This window comes from Cheilinus undulatus, linkage group 2 (genome assembly GCF_018320785.1).
Source record: "Cheilinus undulatus linkage group 2, ASM1832078v1, whole genome shotgun sequence".
NCBI classification, from domain to species: domain Eukaryota; kingdom Metazoa; phylum Chordata; class Actinopteri; order Labriformes; family Labridae; genus Cheilinus; species Cheilinus undulatus.
In genome coordinates this window covers 42,135,830-42,160,277 of record NC_054866.1, presented here as the reverse complement: position 1 = coordinate 42,160,277, position 24,448 = coordinate 42,135,830, and the positions used below count along the sequence as shown (strand labels likewise).

The window sequence follows — 24,448 nt, the reverse complement described above, 5'->3', positions numbered from 1 at the left end:
CATATCTTCAGTTAGCAATTCATCTATTCCTGATTGTTAGAAAAGCCATCCATCACTAATTTGAAATACCCACAATGCATCACAGGGGGCATTTATTCATGGATAATGTAGTATTTTGTAGTTTTGAAACACAGAAGTAGAAGAAGTAACAAAGTCAGGCGTAGTTATGTGGATGAACTTTGGAAGGTTGGCTTACATTACCCAAATTATTCTTGTTTGGGAATAAAATCACAATGTCTCATATTTTTAACAAAAGAAACTGACAACAAAATTAGGTGTACTTCTGTCAAGCTAGACACTTGGATTTTTATTGTTGATAACACAGATTAAATAAAGTAAAATTTACTTTTGCCCAGATTCATTTTTCTCAGTGTAGTAACATTAGTTACTAGGGTCTACTAGTAAGGCCTAGTCGCATACTAGTAGGCCAAAATTAAGTACTAGTACACATTGATTGATGTCACTAATATTAAATATATTCCCAAACAGCTTTCCATAGGGTGAAGGATTTACAGAGCTATGATATTGCATTTCTTCATCAGCAAGCTCTGTTGGAAGTTGTGAGTCATTATAATGCAGAAGGGGGCTCAGTATCGCCACCATCTCTATTTGCTATGAATCCCTCGTAAAGTCACACCATAGGTGGATGAGTGGTCTGATAAACTGCCTGGATTTCATTTCATATGGAAATTAATAATGGTTATTAAACTGTAATGAATAGAGGCACTGGCTATTTCTTGGACTATTTTCTGAGTTATTTGTTTTCTTTTTGTCCCGCCTGCAGTTTACAGTTTATTCTGCAATGGTGTGCTTGACTGCTCTCCAGCCATTCATCAAGGCACTGCTTTCCATTATTTGGTGCAGTCAGCTGAAACTGAGAAAAGCTTTTTGGGTGGTATGGCTCATTCTTCCTCCACTAACTCTCTGTTCTCCTCAACAGAGATGTTCTTTGTGTTTTTCACCTTGCGCCCCGGATGAATAGTCATTAGACGGGTTAGTAAAATTAGAGATGCTACACAGGCCCTAAATGATGCTTTTTTTCAGACTCGCTTTTCCCAAAGTTGGCTGATTTACATGAGCGTTATATCAAAACAGAGCAAAAGATTTCCACACACCATCAGTAATGATAAAGCTCTCCATTAACATTCATCAGCCTTCTCTCTTAATCCCCCCTTTAAGTATGGGCATAAAGATTTCAATCTTCCTCATATTCACATTTTCCAGATACCCGCCCAGACCACTTGCAAAATCAATAACCCAAGTATCATATTCTGGGCTTCTAATATTGTCAGACTCCGATTCCATCAGGCTACGGTCTGAGCTGCATTCTGATAACAGCATGAAGAGAGGCTGGTTGAAATGAAATGAAATAGTTTATCGTTAATGTCTGCTCAACAGTCAGCCAGTCCTAACATCTGTATTCATATTTATACTCTCCACCTGCTGCTCAGACCTCATCCATGCTAACATGTATTGAGATGGAGAGAGGGTGTTTCAGCAGACATCTGCTTCTGTGGTTCTGCTTTAAAATCTAATCATCAAACATGTTTACAAAGACGATGAAATCCTCTCCCCCAATTTATAGTTTTGCCTAATTTCACAGTGCAGGTAAATATTTGATACATGAGGCATTGTCACATGTATGAAAGTTAATGTCACAATGGAGAGATGTGTCAGCAGCATTCAGCCTGTGCGCTGCACAGCAAACAACTTGACTAATCTCGTGTGTGCTGACATTGTGACTGATGATCAGTGTGCTCGTGGCCCACCTGAATGTGGACTATAATCTCCCAGCTCAGGGTGATATTGCCAGTTTCAGCTTTCACTGGAGTGGTCTCTACTTCAGCACTAAAAAAAAAAAAGGCCACAGCAGCTCTCAGATCCATGTGACTGTCATAAAAAACATTGTGAGAGAGGAAAGCACTGCCAAGGGACCAATTACAGCTTTAAGAGTTAGGCCCATAAGCAGGCTGATGTTGGAAATGTTCTGATTAAAAGCACATACACACAAAAACAAAACAATAAAAAAAAGGCTTTGCTTTGAGTTGATTAAATTAAAATTTTATTCCGAAATGAGTTCATTTTCAGTTCAGGGTTCATTATTTCATGTTTTAATCGGAGCCTCCTGTTTTGAAAGGCTGAAGGGAGGCTGGATTGGAAAAAAAGGGAGGGAGAGAAACATCGATGTGACTTATCACATATTGATTTTTTTTTCCTTTTCAACAGCACTCCATGATATTCATGGAATAAAGGGGGAGGGTTACCATCATGAAAAAAGCAAACACTAATGGTATTCATGTTTCAGAGGGCGCCAGCTACTTTCATCAAGATATCACGGGTTACTCAATCCTCACCTCACCTACTTGCTGTCAAGGCAGCCAGGTTGCACGCTGTCTTTGTAAATATGTGCAAGCTGTCAACCTGCAGCTGGCCCTCGCTTAAAATAAGTATGTTCATCCCCCTCAGTGAAATACATCTAAAGACTGGAAGAATGCAGCAGTGCCCGGCACTGACGTCCTTTAGCCTGTAGATCTGATATGCTCTGTGTTTAAGGGATGGCCTCTCCTCCCCTAAGGCATATTGCAAAAGTGCAGGTTTATTCCTCATTTCATCACTGCACTTCACTGAGTCGCTTTGGATCATCAGTGGAGCAGACAACCTTCATACCTCCATTACGCCTCTCAGAACTGTTTGTTCCCTTCCACTGGCTTTTGCTTTTATGGGAGAAAACAGCCATGGCTCAACATAATCTACACTTTTACCTGCAGGCTTGTATTGTATCTGTCCTTACCTGCTGTATTTATTGTTTATATACTGTTAAAGCCACAGTCGGCTGGTTTTTTTTTTTTTTTAATCTAATGTCATAATTTTTGTTTGGATAAAAAAGACAATATAGTAGGAAAAAGTCTGAAAATCTAAAACCAGAGAGGCTTTCATTTAATGTGTTTTTAAATGCCTTTCTGTTTTGTTTACTCTGCTTTTTATGTGGTCATTCCTCCTCTCTGTTTCAATAGACATATGTTTCCATCATTCATGAATCACACTGTACTGCATCGTAGCAATTTATTGCAATTTCTGAGCAAAGTTGGAAAGGAGTTATTTGTTTTAGACAAAAGATAAGCTAATCAATAGAAACACTTAACGCCCACAGGTGTTCTTGCTTTATGTAGCTCATCAGACTCCTCAGACTGTTTTTGTTGTTTTACGAAACTTTTTCACAAGTTTCCCAGCCAAACAACTTTAACAAAGTCCACCTCATCAAATCTCTTCTGCTGAATGTCTATGTTATGTTTACCAAGCATGCTTTACATCATAATCCTTACAGTGAAAAAGCTACATTCATACAGCCATCAGAAATGCATGAATGATATCTGCACTGTTGCTACAGTTCCACGGCAATGTGTCGTTTGAAACAGCATGGCTCCACTGAATCCATCCAAGCCATGTAAATAGGGAGTGGCGTGCTCTGTCCATCGACATTACTAACAACGCCACATTTTAAAAGGTCTTTTCAATGCATAGTGCACTCTAGGGCTGAAGATTTACTTATTGAATCAAATTTTAATTTGCAATTGTGTCTGAAAAATTGGCATTCTTGTAAATATACTTTCCCATAATTGATGCATGCAATTTGAAGATATCTCTAGAAGGTGCACAAGAGCTCAGGCTGATACAAATACCCGATGTGTAGGATGCGAACTACTAATGGAGACACTCAAGGAGGTTCCTTAAATGTTAATTGAGATCCAGACAAACTTGATATAAAGATAAAAATTCAAGTTATTTCAGTGATTGAAAGCTTATGTTTTAAACTTAGCCTTAAATGTAAGGTAATTTGTGTTTGGTAGAATATTTCTTTGTTGTAACAATGCTTCTTAATAATGCACTAATAATAAAGTAATCAACACTGAACACATAGCCACAAGACTAAAGACCTATATTTGTATTTTTTAAGATTTATTTTGGGCTTTTTGTGCCTTTATTTGATAGAGGAGGACAGTAGATAGAGTCAAAAGCAGGGACGAGAGAGTGGGGAGAGACATGCGGGAAAGGGCTGCATGCCAGATTCAAACCCGGGCCACCTGCGTACATTGGGCGCACCTTAAACCACTAGGCCATCTGCACCCCAAGTCCTATATTTTATGTTTTGCTAAAGATGAACTTATAACATTACTCTACTTTACTCTATATGCAGATCCTCTGGCCAGCACAGGCTCTGATACAGGCAGAAGATATATTTCATCCTTAGCTTGCATTCCTCCTGGAAGCTAGTGGAAACTGACTCTTACAGGCATGTGTTTATTTTGGAGCAGCTTCCTATGAAGCTATACATGGTTCTATTGATACATGATAGGTGCATTCAAGATCTAAAATATGCATCTTATCAATCAAGTCAGCTCAGACTGATGCCTGGTGGTCAGGTTACACTGTCAGCACTAATTCCCCAACAAGTTTCTCTTTGCACAGATTGAATGCTCCTGGTGTATCGGTTAACTCCTGACTTTCAGCCAACTGTGTTCATAGATGTCATCATTGCAGCAGCTGATGATAGCAGAAATAGTCCTTGTGAAGGCCTCTCTGTGTAGTTTTGAATTTTTTGTGTAAATATACCCATCAGATATGTATTTAATTAAAAACCTATAAACATCCACTAAGACACTCAAATGTAAGTCAACAGTTTGCACAGTTACTGACTGAACTGAAACCCCAATCTTATTAGCATTGTTTCACAGGTACAGGGTCTAGTTTTAAAGCAGAAGTTACCTGCCATCAGTTGTTTTAACAGGCATGTTTGTGTCTTTGCAGAGACTCACCTTATCAGTTTGCCTTTAGCCTAAAACTTCTTTGTCGTTTCAACTACTGTGTTGATTGTCGCACCTCCTCTGCCTCTTCACTGCCTCAATCAGACATGTGTAAACTGCGTCTTGAATCCACATCTCTTTCATTTGTGAGGATGTACACTTCAAACCCATACAGTAGTTAACAAAGAGTATATCTCCAGCTTAGATGATTTATTTACTAAACAGTAAACTTCGGTTTCTGTGTAATGGATGAAATTCATAGAATGAGGGAGAAAAAGTGTATTTAAAGAGGCAACACCTGCCGGGTTCACCCTGAAACAATCCCAGACTGCTTTGTGAGTAGCCTCCCCTCATTCAGTCTTCCCCTCATTCTATACAATTCTGTGGTTTACTTTTAGCAAATACATATTTCTTTCTGTTTTTTTTTTTTTTTTTACTGTAGCATCAGGCTGCAACATAAGAAAACCGAAGGGCGTCTGACTACTTTCTAAATGCAAAGTACACCATCTGGTTTTTACCTTTTTATCTATTATGGCATTGCTCAAGCACAAAATATCAACTGTTAATCTCCTTTTTTATCACATTATCTGTTTTCCACGTTTTTTCCACATCTCTCTGTGCAATTGTGCAGCAAAAGATACACAAGCTGAATTTAGTATCTTGTGGAATACTGCTCTTTTTCACACCTAGACATATGCTTCTTTAAAGTGGGGTCACTGGGTCGCACAGCACAGTGTAGCGTCCTTGCAGCAGTTTGTGGTTCAGTGACTTTCTAGAATATTGTTTTCAGCTGAGTAGAAATAAGGCCAACCATCCTCCAATCACCATCTCAAAAGAAAGGAAAGCCACACTGTAGTTGGCCCTTGGGATTATGTTTCCACATGAAGGAGGGTGTTTGCCACCCTCTAGACTGCTACTCCGTCTCAACACAGTGGAGTGTCATGAACGTATTTGGTGAATCCCTGGATTTATTTTTTTTTTATAAAACAATAAAAATTAACAATCTACTTATAAGCTGAACTGGCATAATTGAAAGAACATGTATTTCTTTTGAAGCTACCTTGCACACCTAAGCCAAGATAAAACTCACGGTTCTTTATTTTTCTTTAATTCATTTGTGTTTTACGTGGTTTGTAACACCTGTGTGAATAGTGAGCAGGATACTCTGGAGACTGATACTCTGGAGGATAGATGATGTGACTAAAAGGAAAAAAAGTTCTGCAGGGACTGACAACATCTCCACATACCTGTCCCCCGCACAATCCATACGCATCAATTTCCATTTTCAGTATGACATGCATTGCTGATTTTGTGGGACTACCTTGCTACCAACATCCAGCCTGCTGCATTTAAATTATTGTTATGCTGACGTGTTTGCTGATGCGATATCGTGTGATTGTGTGTAATGAGCGGATAAGCAATGTGCACAGTAGGAATCGTCTCTTTCACATTACTATTTATAGCCAGCCTCACCCTCACCTCCAGCTGACAATGGTCTCCATCAGGACAATGGAGGTCAAGGAAGGTCCACAGACCTTTTGCTCTCTCAGCCTCCTCTGCTTCCCCATTCGAGCCGGACTAATGAGGCAGACAGCTGCTCCCTTAGTTGAAATGTCCCTGTAGTGGACTATACCTGCGAGAGGCAGAGACAATGTCACCTTCATATTCAGACACATTACAAGAGGAAAGCAAAGCAAACCTGTAAAATCAAGCGAAAACAAGCACAGAGTTTAGCTAGTTGATGGGAAAAAAACTCCCAAATACAGCACACTCAGCTTCAAGCATGAACTCAACAGCTCGAACACAGTTGTTGTCATTTTTAAGCGGCCGGTTCGGTCAGCCTCATATTAGCCCACACTTTGTCTTCTCACATTCAGCACAAAAGAACATTTGTTTGAGACATCTGCTTCTGAAGCTTGGCAGAGTTCAATAAAACACAGGCAGGATAGAAATGCTTCTGCAATGTAATTAGGGGACTTTGCTGAGACGACAAGTACAAATTTGGAATAAGAAGGTAAAACCCAGCAAGGCTGGGTGATTAGGCCTCATTTGGATGTCTTCTGCACACAGTGACGAGCGGCTGTTTCAGGGCAAGGCAGTCGCTCGGATCGAAGGCCCACAGTGTCTAGGATTATGTGTCAATTTACCACCCAGCTGCAGCTCTAGACTCTACAGCAGAACATGACTACCTCTAATTAGGCCATGCTACCAATTAGAGCCCTGCAATAAGGCAGTGAGGAGAGCGCTCTGGGAGAGTAAAACCTACCATTGTTTCCACCATCACAAACACTGGTTTTTAGCTCAAACAGCTGTCGAAGTCCAGCGTCCAAATCAGACTTAACCTCCATTAGGCTATGGGTTGACTGCAAATGAATGAAGATGTTATTGACAATGTGGTGAACATTCGCTTTCAAAGGTGTCAAGTGTGACCTGTACATTATTGTGATTCAGTGAGAAGACAGCTAAAATGGCAGTTTATTCGTGTCATGACCATGACCTCGAACTCTGTCTCTTAATCCCACAGGTAGCCAAGGTCAGTTCCCCATAACTCAGAATGTGACGGTGGTGGAGGGGGGCACAGCCAACATGACCTGTCGTGTGGATTTCAATGATAACACTTCCCTCCAGTGGTCAAACCCTGCACAACAGACTCTATTCTTTGGGGACAAGAAAGGTGAGTAATAATCCTGGCTATAATGGCCGTAATGATAAAATGATGAGATATGATAAAGATGTCTTGGCTAGATTATATTTCTCGAGGAGTCGTCTTCATCAATTTTTCAAATGTGAAATGTAGAAAATTGGCCCTGCCTGCCTGTGAGCACAATTTGTCTGAAAACATAAAAAAGACAGGAAAAAAGGGAAATGTTTTATTCTTGATGTCAAAACAGACTGTTAGTGAATGTATGTCTCCATTGATAACCAGGGGCACAATCTAAACAGAAATAAACTCGTTCTGAATTGAAGTTTTGTAATCACACAACACTGACGGTGTTGTTTACAACACAGAAACGCCTGTGGATTGTGAGATGATTGGGCTTAATTAGCATCTCAGCTGCCCTACATTTGTATTGCTGTTTGGATGTCACTAAAAAGGAAATGCACTGTTGCAACCTTGTGAAACAAGGCTCGAGCCAGAATGAATTATAATGTGCTCTCACCAGCCAAATCCAATTTAAAGGTGACTAAAGTCTGGAGTTGATAAAGTGGAATTGGGGTGAAAGGGAGTACAACAGTGGACTGGTCTTGTAGAGGTTGGGGTGTTCATCTTTCAGTGTTTCTTGCAGCATATTACCCATTTCATTTATGCTGTAGCTGCTAATACAATATCACTGGTTCAGTGATTGAAGATTAACTTTCTCTTTGAATAACAATTGATGGGAGAGAGAAACGCCAGAGTGAATCAGCAGAATGAGAGTCGGAGTCTGGTTTGAAGAAATACTTTCTCCTTCGCAAGTGATTGGATTTAGTAATGGGGTCTAAGGTGTTTTATGAGATGAAATTACTTCCAAATACAATTAAACGAAAGTTAACTGAATCTTAAATAGATACCCTTGTGTTAATGGTGTGAATGTGCCCAAAGGATTTGAATTCAAGCAAAAGTCAATGAACCAAAACCATCCTTTTTGTGCTTTTACTTCTGTATTCTCTGATGCACAATAGATATAACAATTTAATTCTTTACAGTGCCGAGCTTAATGAATAAAATCCAACAAAATGAGAAAAAAATTATAGCCTTCACTCCTTAGTTTGAAGAGATGTAACAAGATAGTGAACCCGTTTAACCCTTTATGGGGCAAAGAAAAATTCAGTAGTCTTCCTTTGTGGCCTCCCTCTAACTCCCTGTGATACAGTAAAACCAGAATGACGTTTCCCAGCCGATCAGTGGAGATCAGTCACAGAAAGTGAAATCACATTATCTGACTAATCAGCAGTGGCCCAGAGTGCCTTAAAATTCCTGTTTCCCCCAGAATTCGCATAATGCAGTTTTACATCTATTTCTGTCCCACACAAATGGCCCTAACATCCTGACTAACCACGATAAGATGATGAAACTCACACATTATAAAGATGAATAGCTGTGCTAAATGTCATGATAGGTTTTGTTTGCATAGGATTTCTAGAATTTACTGCAGTTTTAGTGGAAAAAATGGTGGAACCATACTTTGGCAGACACTTCTGTAGGGGAGTAAAATGCTGTCTATACCAGTGATATTCATCCTGTTCTTCCCCAAGGCACACCTAAGATCAAGCCAAAACCATTACACCATATCCATTCCCATTCAAAATAGCCTCCATAATACATGTTACAGTGTCTTCAGTTCAGTCAGGCCCAGTTAGTCAAGAAATGTAAAGTGTGCAGTAAGATATTTTAAAAAAATGTGGCAGCTATTGTTATGCATTCATTGCTGTTATTTAAATTTGGCGGTATGGCTGTTCTGGGATCCACCTCCCCTCCACAAGCCTTCGTGGGGAGCATCATAGGAACAGCACAAATTCCTGCCCTTCCTGTACCTACAAGGAAAGCCTGAGGCAGAGGGAGAAACAGAAAAAATGAACAGAGCAGAGCAGGCATCAGTGATAACAAAATGACATTGATTAAGTCAGATGTAGAATAATGGAGGAGCTGGGGTGGAGGAGGGTTGCAAAAGCAGCTTGCAGAGGAAGCAACAAAGAGTAGGCAGCCAGAGCAGCTTGAATGTGGTGGCATGAGTACATTTAGCCAGTAGGAAGCTTAGCGTGAATCGGTTGGCAGTCAGCAGATGAAGGCTTGTGTGAGATCAGCTGATTACAATTATATAACACTGCCAGAAGTAACACTATGTGCTCAATTTATTGTATAGTTTTAGTACTAACATATGATTGTACAAATTCCCACAGCACACTTAGATTTCCCTAAAGGCTCACCAGTTTGCCGTGCCACACATTTGAGAACCACTGGTCTACACTAGACATATGGCCAGTTCTACTGGCATCCATACTATGGGTATTTTCTAGAAATATAGCTGATATATATAGCATAATAACACTCTATGGTGTAGTTAGATGTTGTGACAGGTTTGTAAAAAAAAAATAAAGAGTGATCCAGTGGTAAATGTTACTAATTTATAGAAATTTAAAGTAATAATTTTTTTAAAGTAGGAGGGATTTTTGGATGGTTTTATAACCTCATAGCAGTTGTATAATACGTATGTGGTCTTTCTCAGTTTTTAATTTCTACTATAGGCATTATTTCTGATTAAATTTATTCAGACAGTCAATTTTTGTGATTTTTCAAAGTTTTTCTGATGGAATAAACAGGAAAAATAAATGGTATAATAGTAAAATGTGCGAGTTTAGTCAGTTTTAAAACATTATCAGTTTGATCATACTTAAATGACTTAAATCAGTTTTTACTTATATTATAACTATCATCATTGCTTAGACATTTGGAATTTGTGATTGTTCCAGGTCTCCTGTTGGAATGCTAAGATAAAACTGGTGGTACCAACATTACTCATACATCATTCTGATGCCAGTCATGCCTTGCCTCCAAAAGACTTCACAACCTCACCAACTTCGAAGTCCCTGACCCTGTCAGATGACCCTGCAGCCATCGCAGATAACTCTGTGTGGTTTTTATGTGTTTTTTTCCCATGAATAACATTTTTATATGCATACACTCTGTGGATTTTTTTTTAACCTTAAACAGGCAAGGAACCATGCACTATTCATTTTGTTGACCTTGATTTTTTACATAATAATGTGAACTTCACACAGAAAAGTGGCAAAAGTAAAAAAAAAAAAAAAGTCATAGAATGTCAACCAATAATATTCTAGAGCTCAAATTCTGAATTTCAAAGTATTTCAAGAGTGCCCTATAAAGGGTTAAACTTATCTTTTAGTTTTTCATTTAACCTAACTGAAGCTGTAGAAGTAATTTGTTTATGTCACCATCATCTATGTATAGAAGTGGTAATCTGTGTCCGCATATGAATTTGCACTGCTGCTGTTATGAACATGTAAGGAGAGCTCTTGGGGAGCCCAGTGAGTATGAGCCATTTTGCCCTTCCTGGGCAGTAATTTATATTGTATGACAGAATCCTTTTCCAGAGCACCACAGATGACAAAATGAATGTAGTCCACTCAGCAGAGGTTGCCAGGGCTAAGTGTGAACACTTCCTCTCCATCTCCGCTTAAACAGCCAAATGAAAAGCTTTATTGGCACAACTAATACGATGCCTGTGAGGCCATCAGGAGAAAACGGGAGGCGTGGAACAACACAGGCTTCATGTGAGAAGGAGGGTGGGACACCTGGGAAGAGATCTCTGCTGTGCCAAATCACCAGTTAATTGCTTGGCAGTGGGCTGTAACTGTCCTTCTTCTCCGTTTGTTGTGCCTTCTTGTAGGAGCCAATGAAGAATGTAAGACTCAACCTTATGCTACCTTTCAGTCCAACAACTGACTGCAGACTGGCGGAGCTAGAAGCAGGCTGCTCTCTCCTTCTGATGAGCAGCTGCTCATAGACTGATGTCACAGGCTAGATTTATGCAGCTTTGTTGCATTTTCTTCTTTTCAGTCTTAAGATTTCTTCTTTCCTACCTGCTGTTTAGATAAACCTTTCCTCCCCTCTGCTTGTTGTCTCTGTCCATTGTCTGTGTTGTCCATCTCACTGCTTACTACGATTCCCTTGGGTAGCCATGACGGCGTGGCCATATGTTGCCATTTGATGCACATGCAAGTTTCTTCCAGTCTCTCCTCTCAAAGGTAGTTTGTCATTGTGTATATGTTAACCAAAGGAAATTCAGCCGTCACAGCTTTCATATGCGATTCTGGATGCTCAACACATACAGGTAATGATGATAAAAATACATCTGCTGTTCTGTCTTAAATTAGACAAAGCTCTCTGTGAGGCATTTTTTGAAATCTACTCCGGCTCTTTCCCCCAAGCTCTGTATTAAAGATAAGGGCATTTATGTGGATGTGTTTGGAGTTCGATATGAAATGGTAAAAAGGGAGGGGGAGTATTAAAATGACCTTCTAAATCCTTTTGAGCAGCTATAGCAAAGTAAAAAGAAACATTTGTAAAGAGCACGAGTTCCATATCATTTCAATTGAGTTTGACAGCTACTGCATAAAAAGTAAGACAAAATCTGAACTTTGCCCCAGCGATAATTTGTTCCATTTTAATTCAGGTCTGACAAATGAGGATCTGAAAAAAGCCTTAAAGAGTAGCTTTTACATTCAAGGACAAAAGGGGTTTCTGTGTCTTTTAAGCATTCTAAAGACTCTGAATATCATATGTCTACTCTAGTTTAGCTGTAAGACAATCAGGCAGTGTTTCAAATGTAACAAACGCTTATAATGTTAAACCCAGTAATGCAAGATGTAATGACGCTGGAGATGAAAGAAATGACTGATCTACAATGTTCCTATCCAAAACTTTGTTGAAACAACATGAACTAAAACCCCATGTTTAACCCCAAATGTGTAGCAGTGTCACCAGTTAATTTAACACCAGTTCAACCATGACACTGGTTCTGTACATCCAACAAAATAAATGATCAGTAGGTGACATTACAGTTAATTCCCCTGACTGTGTTTTACTAGATCTGGGACTCTTAAAAACAGTTTTAAAAAGTGTAATCAAGTATTATATCATAATTCAAAACATAAATTCAGTTTGGTGGTGTGGTGGTTACTGATGTTGCCTCACATCATGAAGATTCCTGGTTAGAGTCCCAGTTGGACAGGGCCTGGAGTCTGCATGATCCGGCTGTGTATGCATGGGTTGTCTTATGGTTCTGCAGATTCCTCCTACAGAACAAGGACATGCTCATTTGGCTGGATGGTGACCCCAAATTGTCTGTTGATGTGCGTGTGATTTTTTTTTTTTTTATTTGTCTTTTTACATTGGCTCTGTGATTGACCGGAGTGTACCAAACCTCTCACCTAATGACAGCTGGTATCAGCTCCAACTCCCCCACCCCCCCAGAACAGGATAAGCAGTGTAGATAACAGAAGGATGCATGGGTATCTCATGGCCCACCTGCAGTACCTCTACCAGGGAGCATTGGCCCACACATTTGGGAGGCACTGATTTGAAATACTTTCAAAATAAGATCTGAATAATCTTTGGGCAGCATATCTACACAGAGATCTGTGATGCTAACAGCTGCACTCAATCACTAGTGTGAAAGTGTTACATTTACTGGACACTAAATCTTAAAGTAATAAACAATATTTTCAAAAGACATGCACAATTTAAGGGCATATGTGTATCATATACAACAGGAAATATTGACAGTTTGGAGGATTTGAACCGTTGTTCATGTCAAAGACAGGGTGCACTAACACTAGGTTCAATTGTCCCAGATGGTACTAAAGTGCAATGTGGAGACAAAATGCATTTGTCTCCACTCTCTAGTCCCTCACTCAAGACAGTCTGGCTGTAGACCGTACATCCCTGTCAGCCCCTCTTACAGACTCTGAGATGCCGTCTATTTCATAACACAAGTGCCATAATTAGCCAGTAAAATGTATTTTCAGTTTTAGAAATTTTTATGAAATTAAACTTTATACAAAAATAAAGTCAGGCAGTTACATTCATGAAATTGCCACATTGCAAACATCACAGACCAAGACACATTTCATAAATAAAACAGAGAAAAAAGATCAGAGATCCTTATGCAGCTAAGAGCTATTCAGCCCCACTTGCTGCATTAGATTGCTTCATGAAGGACAAACTTTTTTCCTGTATGCAGACTGCTTCCTTGGCTTTATTAAATGTTTTGTACTCAGGTTTTGCAGGTCGGGTTTTTAACTTTTAACTTTTGGTTTCCTAACCGCTACCTCAACCCTCACCCTTACCCTAAACAGAAGTTTAATCCAATTTTATTTTGAAAGTTGTAGCATGTATTTCCGTTATGAAATAGACTACGTTTCAGATGAACAGAGCGGCTGTAAAAGATGTACGGTCTGCAGCCAGGCCTCTCTCCCCCTGCTGGCCTGCACTCACATTGCAACCAAGCCCACCGAGGCATCGTCATGTTGTAATATAACACAGTTTTCTAAGACACGCAGTCTCTGAGTCAATACAATGAAGACATACACAGACAGGATTCAGGTAAGGGTACGCCATGACAGTAATTTTACTTCCTTTCTGGCTTACTTCGATTTGATTTGGTCAGATTAAACTCCGCCATTTCTTTAAATGATTGTCAAGAGATATCTTCATATCAGTTATATGTCATGTGCATGTTGTGCACCTACAGTTGTTGAGCAATTGTACTTTACTTTTGGTTTCTGGTCTTTCTGTAAAGATAATGGTGTCTTGTAAGCCCATTTAAAAGGGCTGGGCATATTGTTTATGCATGACACAATAATAAAATTTAATCAATCAATCATTGCATGCCAGGGCCAAGGAAATGTTCTGTGCTTCAGTGCAGTACAGAGCATCCTCTCTGGTTAAATAAACTGAACTTCGTGGCTCAGATGGGCACAGTATGGATTGCCTAGAGTTAGTGACATTTTATGCATATTAGACCTCAACATCCTCAGTGGGAATTTTTGCTCTGCTGTAACTTTTTTACAATATTTCTGTTGAATGAAAATCAAAATCATAGCTTGATGAAAGCATCTAGGCAACTGACTGATGCTGTAATTTGTCTGTTAAGGGCAGACTCTGTTAATGACAGGAATACTCCAATTAACCTTCTGTTAAGTAAGTTACAGCCCGTACCAGCAGCACAAGGATCACGACAGTGCTCTATTAATTTATAAACCTTTTGGGATTCCTCAGATAGGTTGCTAGGTGAACATAATCCCAGCAGTGCATGTTGTGACCTAAAGTTTGTCTACACAGCAATGTCCCGTCTCATCACAGGCCTGGGAGGAGGATAAGAGATGTGTTTGCAGGTGGGGAGGAAATAGTGTGCTGGTGACAGCTCAATAGCTTAATATATCTTTGGTGAGAGTGTAAACGATAAGAAGGACCCCTATCTCATCCCCTTCCATAAGAGGCTCAGTCAAACCTCGTGCTGCTCCAAGAGAGTGTTAACCTTGCTGGATTCCCAAAGCCGATCCATATGGGTTGGCCTGTCTCTGCACATTTGTCTAAAGCTGAACACAGCCCTCCTCTTATATCATGCCAGCTGGTTCCTTGGCACTCTCATCCTCATCCATTATGTATATCTGAATCTTGGTTCATTGTTGCCACCTCAAAGGCTTTAGACTAAACTATTGGAAAGACCAGCATGCAGATTCCTTCGCACTGCAGCCGCCGACCCAGACAGCAGACATAGATCCACTTAATGGCCAGGCCAATGTGTCATTCATACATTAGGCCAATTAGCAGGGACTGTTGAACGGAGCGGCTGTGTGGTGAGCTGCCACGGTGGAGAAATTGATTTGGACCATATGTCTTTTGTAGAATTATCCCTTTCATATGTTACTGGGGTTATGAATTATTATTACTGAGTTGGACAAATGAGAGCAGAGCTGTCCTTTGCTGTGTTCATTATGATTTACTTTGCTTTTGGCTTCTGTGGAGAAAGGATGAAACCATAAGTAGCGACGCTGTAGAGAATGGTAATGACATTCCTGCAGGGTGGAAGCAGAATCTTTTGTCAGATACGGTGAATATGAATAATGCAATTAATAAGACGCGACTGCAGGTTGTACGACAAAGGCAGATAACAAATTGCTTATTTGATCTTAAGTATCATGTATGTATGCACATGCGGTGGCAAATTATACATCATTTTTTTCCTCATCTCAATTCCAACTCTCAGAAGTTTATGGATCATCATTCATGACATTTAATTGGGGCATTCAGCCTGGATCATAAAGGTCACAAAGCAAAATTGATCTTAATTGGCTTGTAGTAATCAAAATGCTGTTATGTGCTAAATGAATGCTCTAATGTGAGCATTAAAACATTCATTAGCTTTAGAGAATGAAGGATAATTACCAAGGATGCAATTACTGAAGTGAGCACCAATGAAAGCACATTTAAACGTCCATTTTAGTAAACGCACAACATTTCATAGTGGGCCTGTTGTGAGCACGTGTAGTGGACGCTTAGCTCAGCTCTGTTTCACATATCTGTGAGTAAATTAGTTCTCAGTTTAAAAAAAATGAAATTCAGCAGCATAATATGATTACTATTGTTATCAAAATGAAGTTAATGTCATTGGCAGTCAGGTGATGCTTTCCTGTTTCTTCTCATATACAGTGGCAGGCCTACTCACAGAATTGGCCAACAAACCCAGTGAATGGGCTGTCCCTGGTTGTGATTTATTGATGATCTCAGTGTATGTGTGTTAGATCAGTAGCATTGGTGTTAACATCCTGACTAACAGTTACCACATTTTGGAGCTGAAAAAGTGTGTGGAGCTGTTATTTTTGTCTCACTTATTTGGCACTTTCATCAGTTTTGCATACTTTGTACCCAATTTTGGCACATCACTCTTTTCATCACTTTATTCTGCCCATTTTTGACATTTTTAGCCCATTTTTGCTATTCATAAATCACATTTCACTACCTTTTCCACCCATTTCCACCACTTTTAAAAGTCCTCACCATTTTTTCTGCCCGTTTTACTCCATTTTCGACATTTTATTTTGCCTCTCTTATTGTTGGTCTTTGTATAATATTATTAATACAATACTGTTTATGTTGTTTGGTCTCTGGGTGTTGTCTGATTTTATGTTTATTTTTATTCTTATGTTTATTATGTACATGCTTGGTGTTCATTTTTATATGTATGTCATGCCAGGGATACGAATGGAAATTGGCTACAATCTGGCACATTTACATGTCCATGTTCATTAATGTGCACTATCCCCTACAATAAATAAATAACTAACTCCTCTTTTCTGCCCATTCTTAACCTATTCTCACTACTATCCACCTATTGTGCATCTGATCTGATGTGATCCAATTTTATTTGCATTTCACTATATGTTACGCCCATTTTTGCCACTACAAGACCAATTACCCATTTCCACCTCTTTTTTTGCCTGTTTTTGTCACATTTTGATCCTATTTCACCCACTTTTCTGCTGATTTTGCTTAAACCCATTTGCTGTATTTCCTATTCAGACTAATTTCATGAGTTTATCCATGGAAAAATTCCAGGTGATCCCAAACTTTTGAGTGATATTGTATATATATATATATATATATATATATAAATATACAGTGCTTAACAAATTTATCAGACCACCACCCAAAGTAAGGTTGATGCCACACCTGCCCTAAATTAACAGCATTGGTAATTACCAAAATCATTTTTTATATTTCTGCAATGGTTAATACACCAATATGTAGAAGCTCTTTAACCCAAATGATATTTTTAATGCTTAAATAAAATTATTATTGTTATCCATGAATTTTCAAATTTACTGATTTACAAAAAAACTGAAAAAATAGTAAAGCACATATTATTTCTTGATTAATATGTCAAATTATAGTTATTTACTTGCATTCCTGAACAGAAAAATGAGTTTTAGTGGTTGAATGTTATGCTTGATTAATTTCTGACTTCTCAGAGAAGCCCAGTGAGCCAGCTCAAATTTGGGTATAAAAAGGTGAATTCAGTTTGAAATTCTTCATTCCTGTTCAAAATGGAAAAATGTCGAGAGCTCACTGAAAATGAAAGAGTCTGCATTAAAGCACTTCATGATGCTGGATGATCTCTGAGACAAATATGGCAGGTGGTCTAATAAATTTGTTAAGCACTGTATCTATCTATCTATCTATCTAGATAGATAGATAGATAGATAGATAGATAGATAGATAGATAGAGTTATCCCAGCCTAACTTTAAAATGGACCATGATTGTGCTTACCTCCATGGGCCTCCCAGTTTGACTGGGCCCCAGAAAGCTCTCCCCTTTATCCCCCCTCATGGACCGGCTTGTACAGCGGCTAGAAAAGTATGTGAAAAGTTTGTTTTCTGCATTTTCTGCAATCTGATTTGCATCTGAGTCACAAGTATAGACAAACACAATGGGCCTGACCCGATCCACACAAATTATTATAATATTTCATGTCTTTACTGAACACAACCATAATCTTTCCCAGTGCTGTTGGAAAAAGTAAGTTAACCCTGGATTTAATACCTAGTTGAAATTCCTTTGGCAGCAGTAACCTCAACCAGCCATCAGCTGTTGATCACACAGTTCAGACAGAAATTTGGACTGTTCTTCCTTAAAGAACTGCTTCAGCTCAGACATATTTTTAGGTTGTCTGGTGTGAGTGGCTCTCTTGAGGTCATTCCACAGCATCTCTATTGGATTCAGGGCTGGACTTTGACTTGGTCGCTCCAAAAGGTGGATTTTCTTTTTTGTTTGAAGCCATGCTGTAGTAGATTTACTTCCATGTTCAGGGTCATTGTCCTGCTGCATCATGCAACTTCTTCAGATCTTTAGCTGGAGGTCAGCCACCCTGACATTATCCTGTAGGTTATCTTGATAAACGTGGGAGTTCATTTTCCCCTTGATGATGATGAGCGGCCCAGGCCGTGGGGCAGGCCACCATACTTCAGTGTAGGGATGATGTTGTCATGTTGGTATGCTGTACCCGTAGTGCTGCATGTTCTCCCCAGACAATTCAACCATAGTTTCTTCAGTTCACAAAACAATTCTCCAGTATTGTTGTGGAGTGTCAATGTGTGCTTTGGCAAACACCAGGGATAGAGTAATGTTTGTTTAGAGAGCAGCAGCCCCATCTGTGGTGTCCTACCATGGACACCATACCTGTTCAATCTTTAGTGTATGGTAGACTCATGAACAGAGATGTTGACTTTTTCAATGATTCCTTTGAGTGTTTAGCTGTTACTCCTAGGTTCTTTTTCACTTCTCTGAGCATTAGGGGTTGTGCCCTTAGAGTCTACCAGGCTGGGTGCACACTTCTATATAGAGTAGCCATGGTAATGTATTGTCTCCATTTGTGGACAGTTTGTCTATCTAAAGTCTTTGAAATGACTTTGTAACCCCTTCCAGTCTTATGCAATTCAGAAATTCTTGATCAAAGATCTTCTGAGATCTCTTTTTTTTTTTGCAAGCATGGTTTACATCAGTAGATGCTTCTTGTGAAGAACAAACTCATAAAGTTCAATCACAGTAGCTCTACACATGGCTCAGATCTGTTTTAGTTGATTAGGCTTAGTTGTGCTAACTGCTGACTCCACTTAGCTCTTTTTGGAGTCAACAGCCTAAGGGTTTACTTACTTTTTCCAGCAGCAGTGTTCAATAAAGACATGATATACTTATTTGTGTGGTATAAGGTTAAGCAAGTTGTGTGATGACCAATTAATGCAGAAAACTAGATAACGTTAAAGGATTCACAAACTTTTCCTGCCGATGTACAAGGGTAGGAAATAAATGGATGCTGAGATGATTTTGAGTAGCCATGATCTGGTTCCTACAGATGTTCTGTTTCCTTGTCAGTGACAATTTTTACTGTCTGCAAAATGCAGAGATGGTCTCATGGCCACAGCTAATGTGTTTCTATAGGGACTAATGGGCTTTTAAGTGCACAGGGTTACCTTCAACTTTACTGAGTTGTGACTCTAACATTATAGTACCATTATACACTCAGCTATTATGTCTAATGTAGAAGGCAGCTCTTGTTTGTGATATACCACAAGCTTAGTGCTGTCATGTATAATGTATAGAAGCTCTTAAGAGTAATGAATAATCTTTTTGTGTGTGAGGTCCTTAAAATGTTTGCGTCCTAGTTAAAAAAAGTTTGCATCCTTTTTTATGAGGGCTAAGTCTTTGTTATGTGTTGTACTGTAATATGTCTTTACAAATGCTGAATGTGTAAAACTGCAATGAAAACCAACAGAACTGTGTAACCCCCACTGGCACTTGTTTTCATAAAAATTAAATTTAGAGAGTTCATATGAAGAAAGGGGCTCGAAGGCAGAAAAATCCCACAGTGTGCAATCAAGCTTGTGTCGGTGGGCTGAAAAATGGACAGACAAAAATATATTCAGTCTCATTATTCACCACTTGAAGAGGGGACGTAGCAAAGCTGCTGGGAGAATTCCTCCCTCTTCCCTTTCCTCCTTCAAGCACTGAAAATGAGTCCAATTTGAGTAGCATCTGCTCTGTGGGATCTCTGAGAGTGCAGGCAGTAACAATGGCTCTCTGGAACAAGGCCTTTTCCTTCTTTTAATTGCAGCCACATGTGTGGTGGGAAAGAGCCCCCTGCTTGCACCACTAGCCCTGGAACACCTCCAGAATCGCCCACACAGTCACTGAGCGAGCACAGCCAGCAGCAAACACACTCTAATTGCAAAGAGTGGAGCCCCTGGCTGCAGAGTGGGGGGGTGCGCCAGGACCCTGTGTTCTCGCTGAAGGACAGCTAGTGCTTTCACATTCCAGGACTGGCTCAAAGTGGTTACTGGCCATGCAAAAACGGCCAAATGGGGACACTGCATTACAGACGTAACATATTTTGGCTGAACTAGAGAGCCATCGGCTTGTTTCCAAGACTAATGGATGGATGTAAAATGTCCTTTTCTATCTGGACTGTCAGGAGATACTTCATCGTTTTGGATTAGGAACATTGGGGAACATCTGGCTGCCGCTCTGTGGAGTGCAGGAGTGAATGCCATGTGATAAGTGCACTTCCAGTTCCTCTGCTTCCAGTTTTTTTTTCTGAGATAGTGCCAGTGTAGCCACCAACCAGACTGTCAGCTCTCCTCTTACACATCAAACAGAGCTCCATTTTCCAATGAGTCAACAGCTGCTTTATGTGTTTACACAGTTTTCTAGACATAGTAGTTTCAGATACATTCAGCAAAACTTACCAAGGTTGTTAAAGCTAAATCTGACAGACTAGAGTTCACTTAGGGGGCCGTAGACTGCTCATCCTCTGACATGGTCAGTAGTGCAAAGGACTGTCAGGGAAACAGAGCAAACATCACTTCGCATCAAAGAGCCATAGTAACAGTGTGCCGTGCCCTGAGGGGGACCAGGGTGTCACTTTTACTGATTTGAGACAGCCTTGGTAAGGCCTCCATCACGGGAGATGTACTGCACATTAAGCTGCCATGCTGCAAGGCTGTAGCATACACAAGGTCAGAGTGCAGATTTATGCTTCCTCCTAAGCAGAATGAACAGCGCAGGAGCTATCTAGGGTTTAGGGGAAATGAACCTTTTCATCACATTGATTTCCTAAAGCACCTGGAAAAAAAGCTTTGTCAGCCACTGGCATTTGGGTCTGATTGTGACGGATCTGCCCACAATCTGGGCCCTTAGCCTCGATTGGATTGTAGTAGTATGGTTTTCTGGCCATACCCTGTTTGAGTAATAGATAACACTTGTCTTTGGGTTATTCAAACCTTTGTACATCTCATTCCATCAATATGCCATTGATTCATGTTCTCTGTAGGGCCAGTGGCTGTCAAACAAACAGCATCAGTCAAGCCCATCTACTGTTTAAGTGTAAGCTGCAGTCAGATTCTACTTTGGTTCAAACTGTGTTTTAGATACGAGGAGTGAGGATCTGTTTTTTGGGCTGTATGATATCTTTAAGGAGATTAGAAATATTACACATAAGGGTAATGATTAGGGGTTTAACGGTATTTGTATTTGCCCTCAACCATCACTGTTTTTTCATCACAAATACACTTTATGGGCAAGAGTATTCGGATGCCTGTCCATTACAGCAGCGGGTACTATAATGACATTGTATTCAAATACGTGTACTTTGCCCCCTTTTTGGAGCTGTAACAACCTTCAAGGCTCCTCTTCCCAAGATATTTTTGAGTGTTCTGTGGGAATTAATCCCTATTCATTCTGTAGAGCATTTATCAGGTCAGGCATGTTGATGATGTTGGATTAGAAGGCTCATCCAAGAACCCAGGTTCTTGATGGGGTTGAGGTCAGGACTCTGCGTGGACCAGTCAAGTTCCTCCACACTAACTCATGAAATCATGTCCTTATAGTCCTTGCTTTATACAGCGGGGCACAGTCATGCTGGAATAGAAAATGGCCTTCCCCAAACTGTTGCCAAAAAAGTCAGAACCATAGTATTGTCCAAAATGTCTTGGTATGCTGAAGCATTGAGATTGCCCTTCTCTGGAGATAAGGGGTGTAACCCAAACCCTGAAAAACAGCCCCATACCATTATCCCTCCTCCACCAAACTTCACAGTTGGCACACTGCAGTCAGGCAGGTAACGTCCTCCCAGCATCCAACAAATTCAGACTTGCACATCTGACTGCTAAACACAGAAGTGTGATTTATCACTCCACAGAGCATGTTTCCACTGCTCCACAGTCCAGTGTCAGTGTGCTTTACACCACTCCATCCAACACATGGCTTTAGACTTGGTGATGTGAGGCTAGCATGAATCAGCAGAGTATTGGTGACTTTTACACACCATGCGCCGTAGCAGTCATTGACATTCATGTGCTGTGATTTTATCTAGTCTACAACATCGTTGCTGAGTTGCTGTTGTTCCTAAATGCTTCCACTTTCTGATAGTATCACTTACAGTTGACTGGGGAATATCCAGCAGGGATGAAATTTCCTGAACAGTCCTACGGCTAAGGTGGCATCCATGACAGTACCATGCTTGAAATCACTGAGATCTTCAGAACGACAGTTTGTATAACAGAAGTTTGCAAATGGAGACTGCATGACTAGGTATTTGGTTTTATACACCTGTGGCAACAGGTCTGATTGAAACCCCTGAATTCAATAATTAACAGGTGTGGCCAAATACTTTTGTCCATACAGTGTATTCTTCCTGGTGTCCGCAGTTCACTACTACATAACTTACATCTCAACAGTTTACTCAAGAAAACCATGTCGGGGCACGCAGATGGTCAGGTGGTTTAAGGTGCTACCCATGTACGCGGGCAGCCCAGGTTCGAACCTGGGTTTCGAATCCCCGCTCTCTTCCCTGTTTCCAAGTCTATCCACTGTCCATCCTATATCCAATAAAGGCATGAAAAGATCCCTGCATTGCTGCATTGCTCTGTATTTTACTGATCGCTGAGCTGATACGGTTTTTGCTTTAGGTTCAGTAAAACAACCTCCAGCAGCATGTCTTGTTAGATAACGGTGTAAATCTGTTCTAAAGGAAAGGAAGCTGCTTGGTCTAGACTGGTAGAGAAGTACATTATTTACTATTTTGGCAGGTTTCTCTTGTAGTTTTGTTTGGTTCTGTTTTGATTTCCCCCCTTTGTAAAATCTGTCAACGTAACATCTGTTTTAGCAGTCATAAATTACAACTGATGTCTGTCTTAAACAAAGTATCTTTTTTATTGTTAACGCCTACTGGTTTGATGTGTTTTGTGGAATATCACTGAAGTCAAAAGATGTCTGTTTTTTCCTCAACAAATCCTTCTTAGGAAACAGCCAGAACATTTATCAGCATCTCAGATGTGTTTTTTTCTTTGAGGAAGGAGGGGGTAAAGAAAAAGAAGAAGAAAAGTCCTCGTCTTTTCTCTGTGCGCTGCAGAGATAGGGGGATATGGGCCTGGAAGTTACAGTATGTCATCTTGTCCAAGGCTTTGATCCTCTCAGCCTGTACTTCCACATCTTTTGAGTTCCTGTACGATGTTTGCTTAGACCCCATCACCTCGCCGATGCATCTATCCACCAAAGGGTTTGCTGTTTTCTGCCAGAGCCGCTGGGCATTTCCAGGCTCTGTGGCGAGGATGCTTAACTACAGAGAACATCAGGCGGCTTTGTTTCAGAATTCACTTTGTTACAGTACCACTATCAAATGTTTGTATTAAGCCTCACAGCACGAAAAAGGCAAGCACAGCTTGTTATTAAACATAATTTCTTCACACTGCTTTTATTTTTGAATAACAGGGTCTTTAAGAAGAAACTTCTTGGAGCCATCAAATTCTTCATTGCAGATCTTTACCTCTCCCTTGTTGGTATGTGTGTGATTATCAGATAATCATCACCAAATCATGTGTGGTAATTGATGCCTGAGAACGGCGTTGTTGATAATGACCTATGCTTGTCTCAATCTAATAATCATTTCAGACAAATGGCTTGTGCTGTGAATGTTTATCGTGAAAATCAAATAAATGGGAACAGAGCAGGTGATTAATGATTTTCATACTGATGTCTTCTTTATCCGACACCATTTTACATTCGCCACGTTGATTAAATCCTAATCATCACCTTGTTCTGCAGTTTGCCAGATTTGCCCCGTGTCGTACAATCCAATCGAGTTCAAATTACTTCAGATGAAAGAGAGTCCAGGGAGAGAGCTGGCCAGGCCTAAAGGGAGTGAGGATTAAGAATGTGTAATTTATTCAATGAAGAGCACTTTCCCTCCTGCCCTCTGTGGTTGGTCGCTTGTAGGAGTAGATGATTCTGAATTTGAAATGGTATAAGAGATGACAGGAGCGGGGTGACCTTTTTTAGCTTGGCTGCGTGGTTTTCTCAGCTCCATGAGGGCGTAGTCACATGTGAATGAGCAGCCAGGAAGGTGTCTGCCTGGTTTAAAAACACACTCAGGGGTTTCATGTCCAGCTGTGTTTGAAGAAGGCTCACTGAGATGTTCATTTTGTCATTAGTCTAATGATTAGAAATGGTGATTAATTTTAACTTTTGCTTCTATGTTTGTCATTTCTATACTGCAGGGTTTTTTTCTGTTGTTTTTCAATATTACTTGAT

General features: G+C 40.0%; 1 protein-coding gene across 2 annotated transcripts in view; it reads left to right on the top strand.

Annotated features, from left to right (window-relative positions):
* cadm2b (cell adhesion molecule 2b) overlaps positions 1 to 24,448 on the top strand; it is a 264,936-nt gene that overhangs the window by 206,434 nt on the left and 34,054 nt on the right. For both annotated transcript variants that reach the window (XM_041797583.1, XM_041797576.1), the window contains one exon: positions 7,327 to 7,476. In XM_041797583.1, coding sequence (XP_041653517.1) covers positions 7,327 to 7,476 — 150 coding nt within the window. The remainder of the gene's footprint in view (positions 1 to 7,326; positions 7,477 to 24,448) is intronic.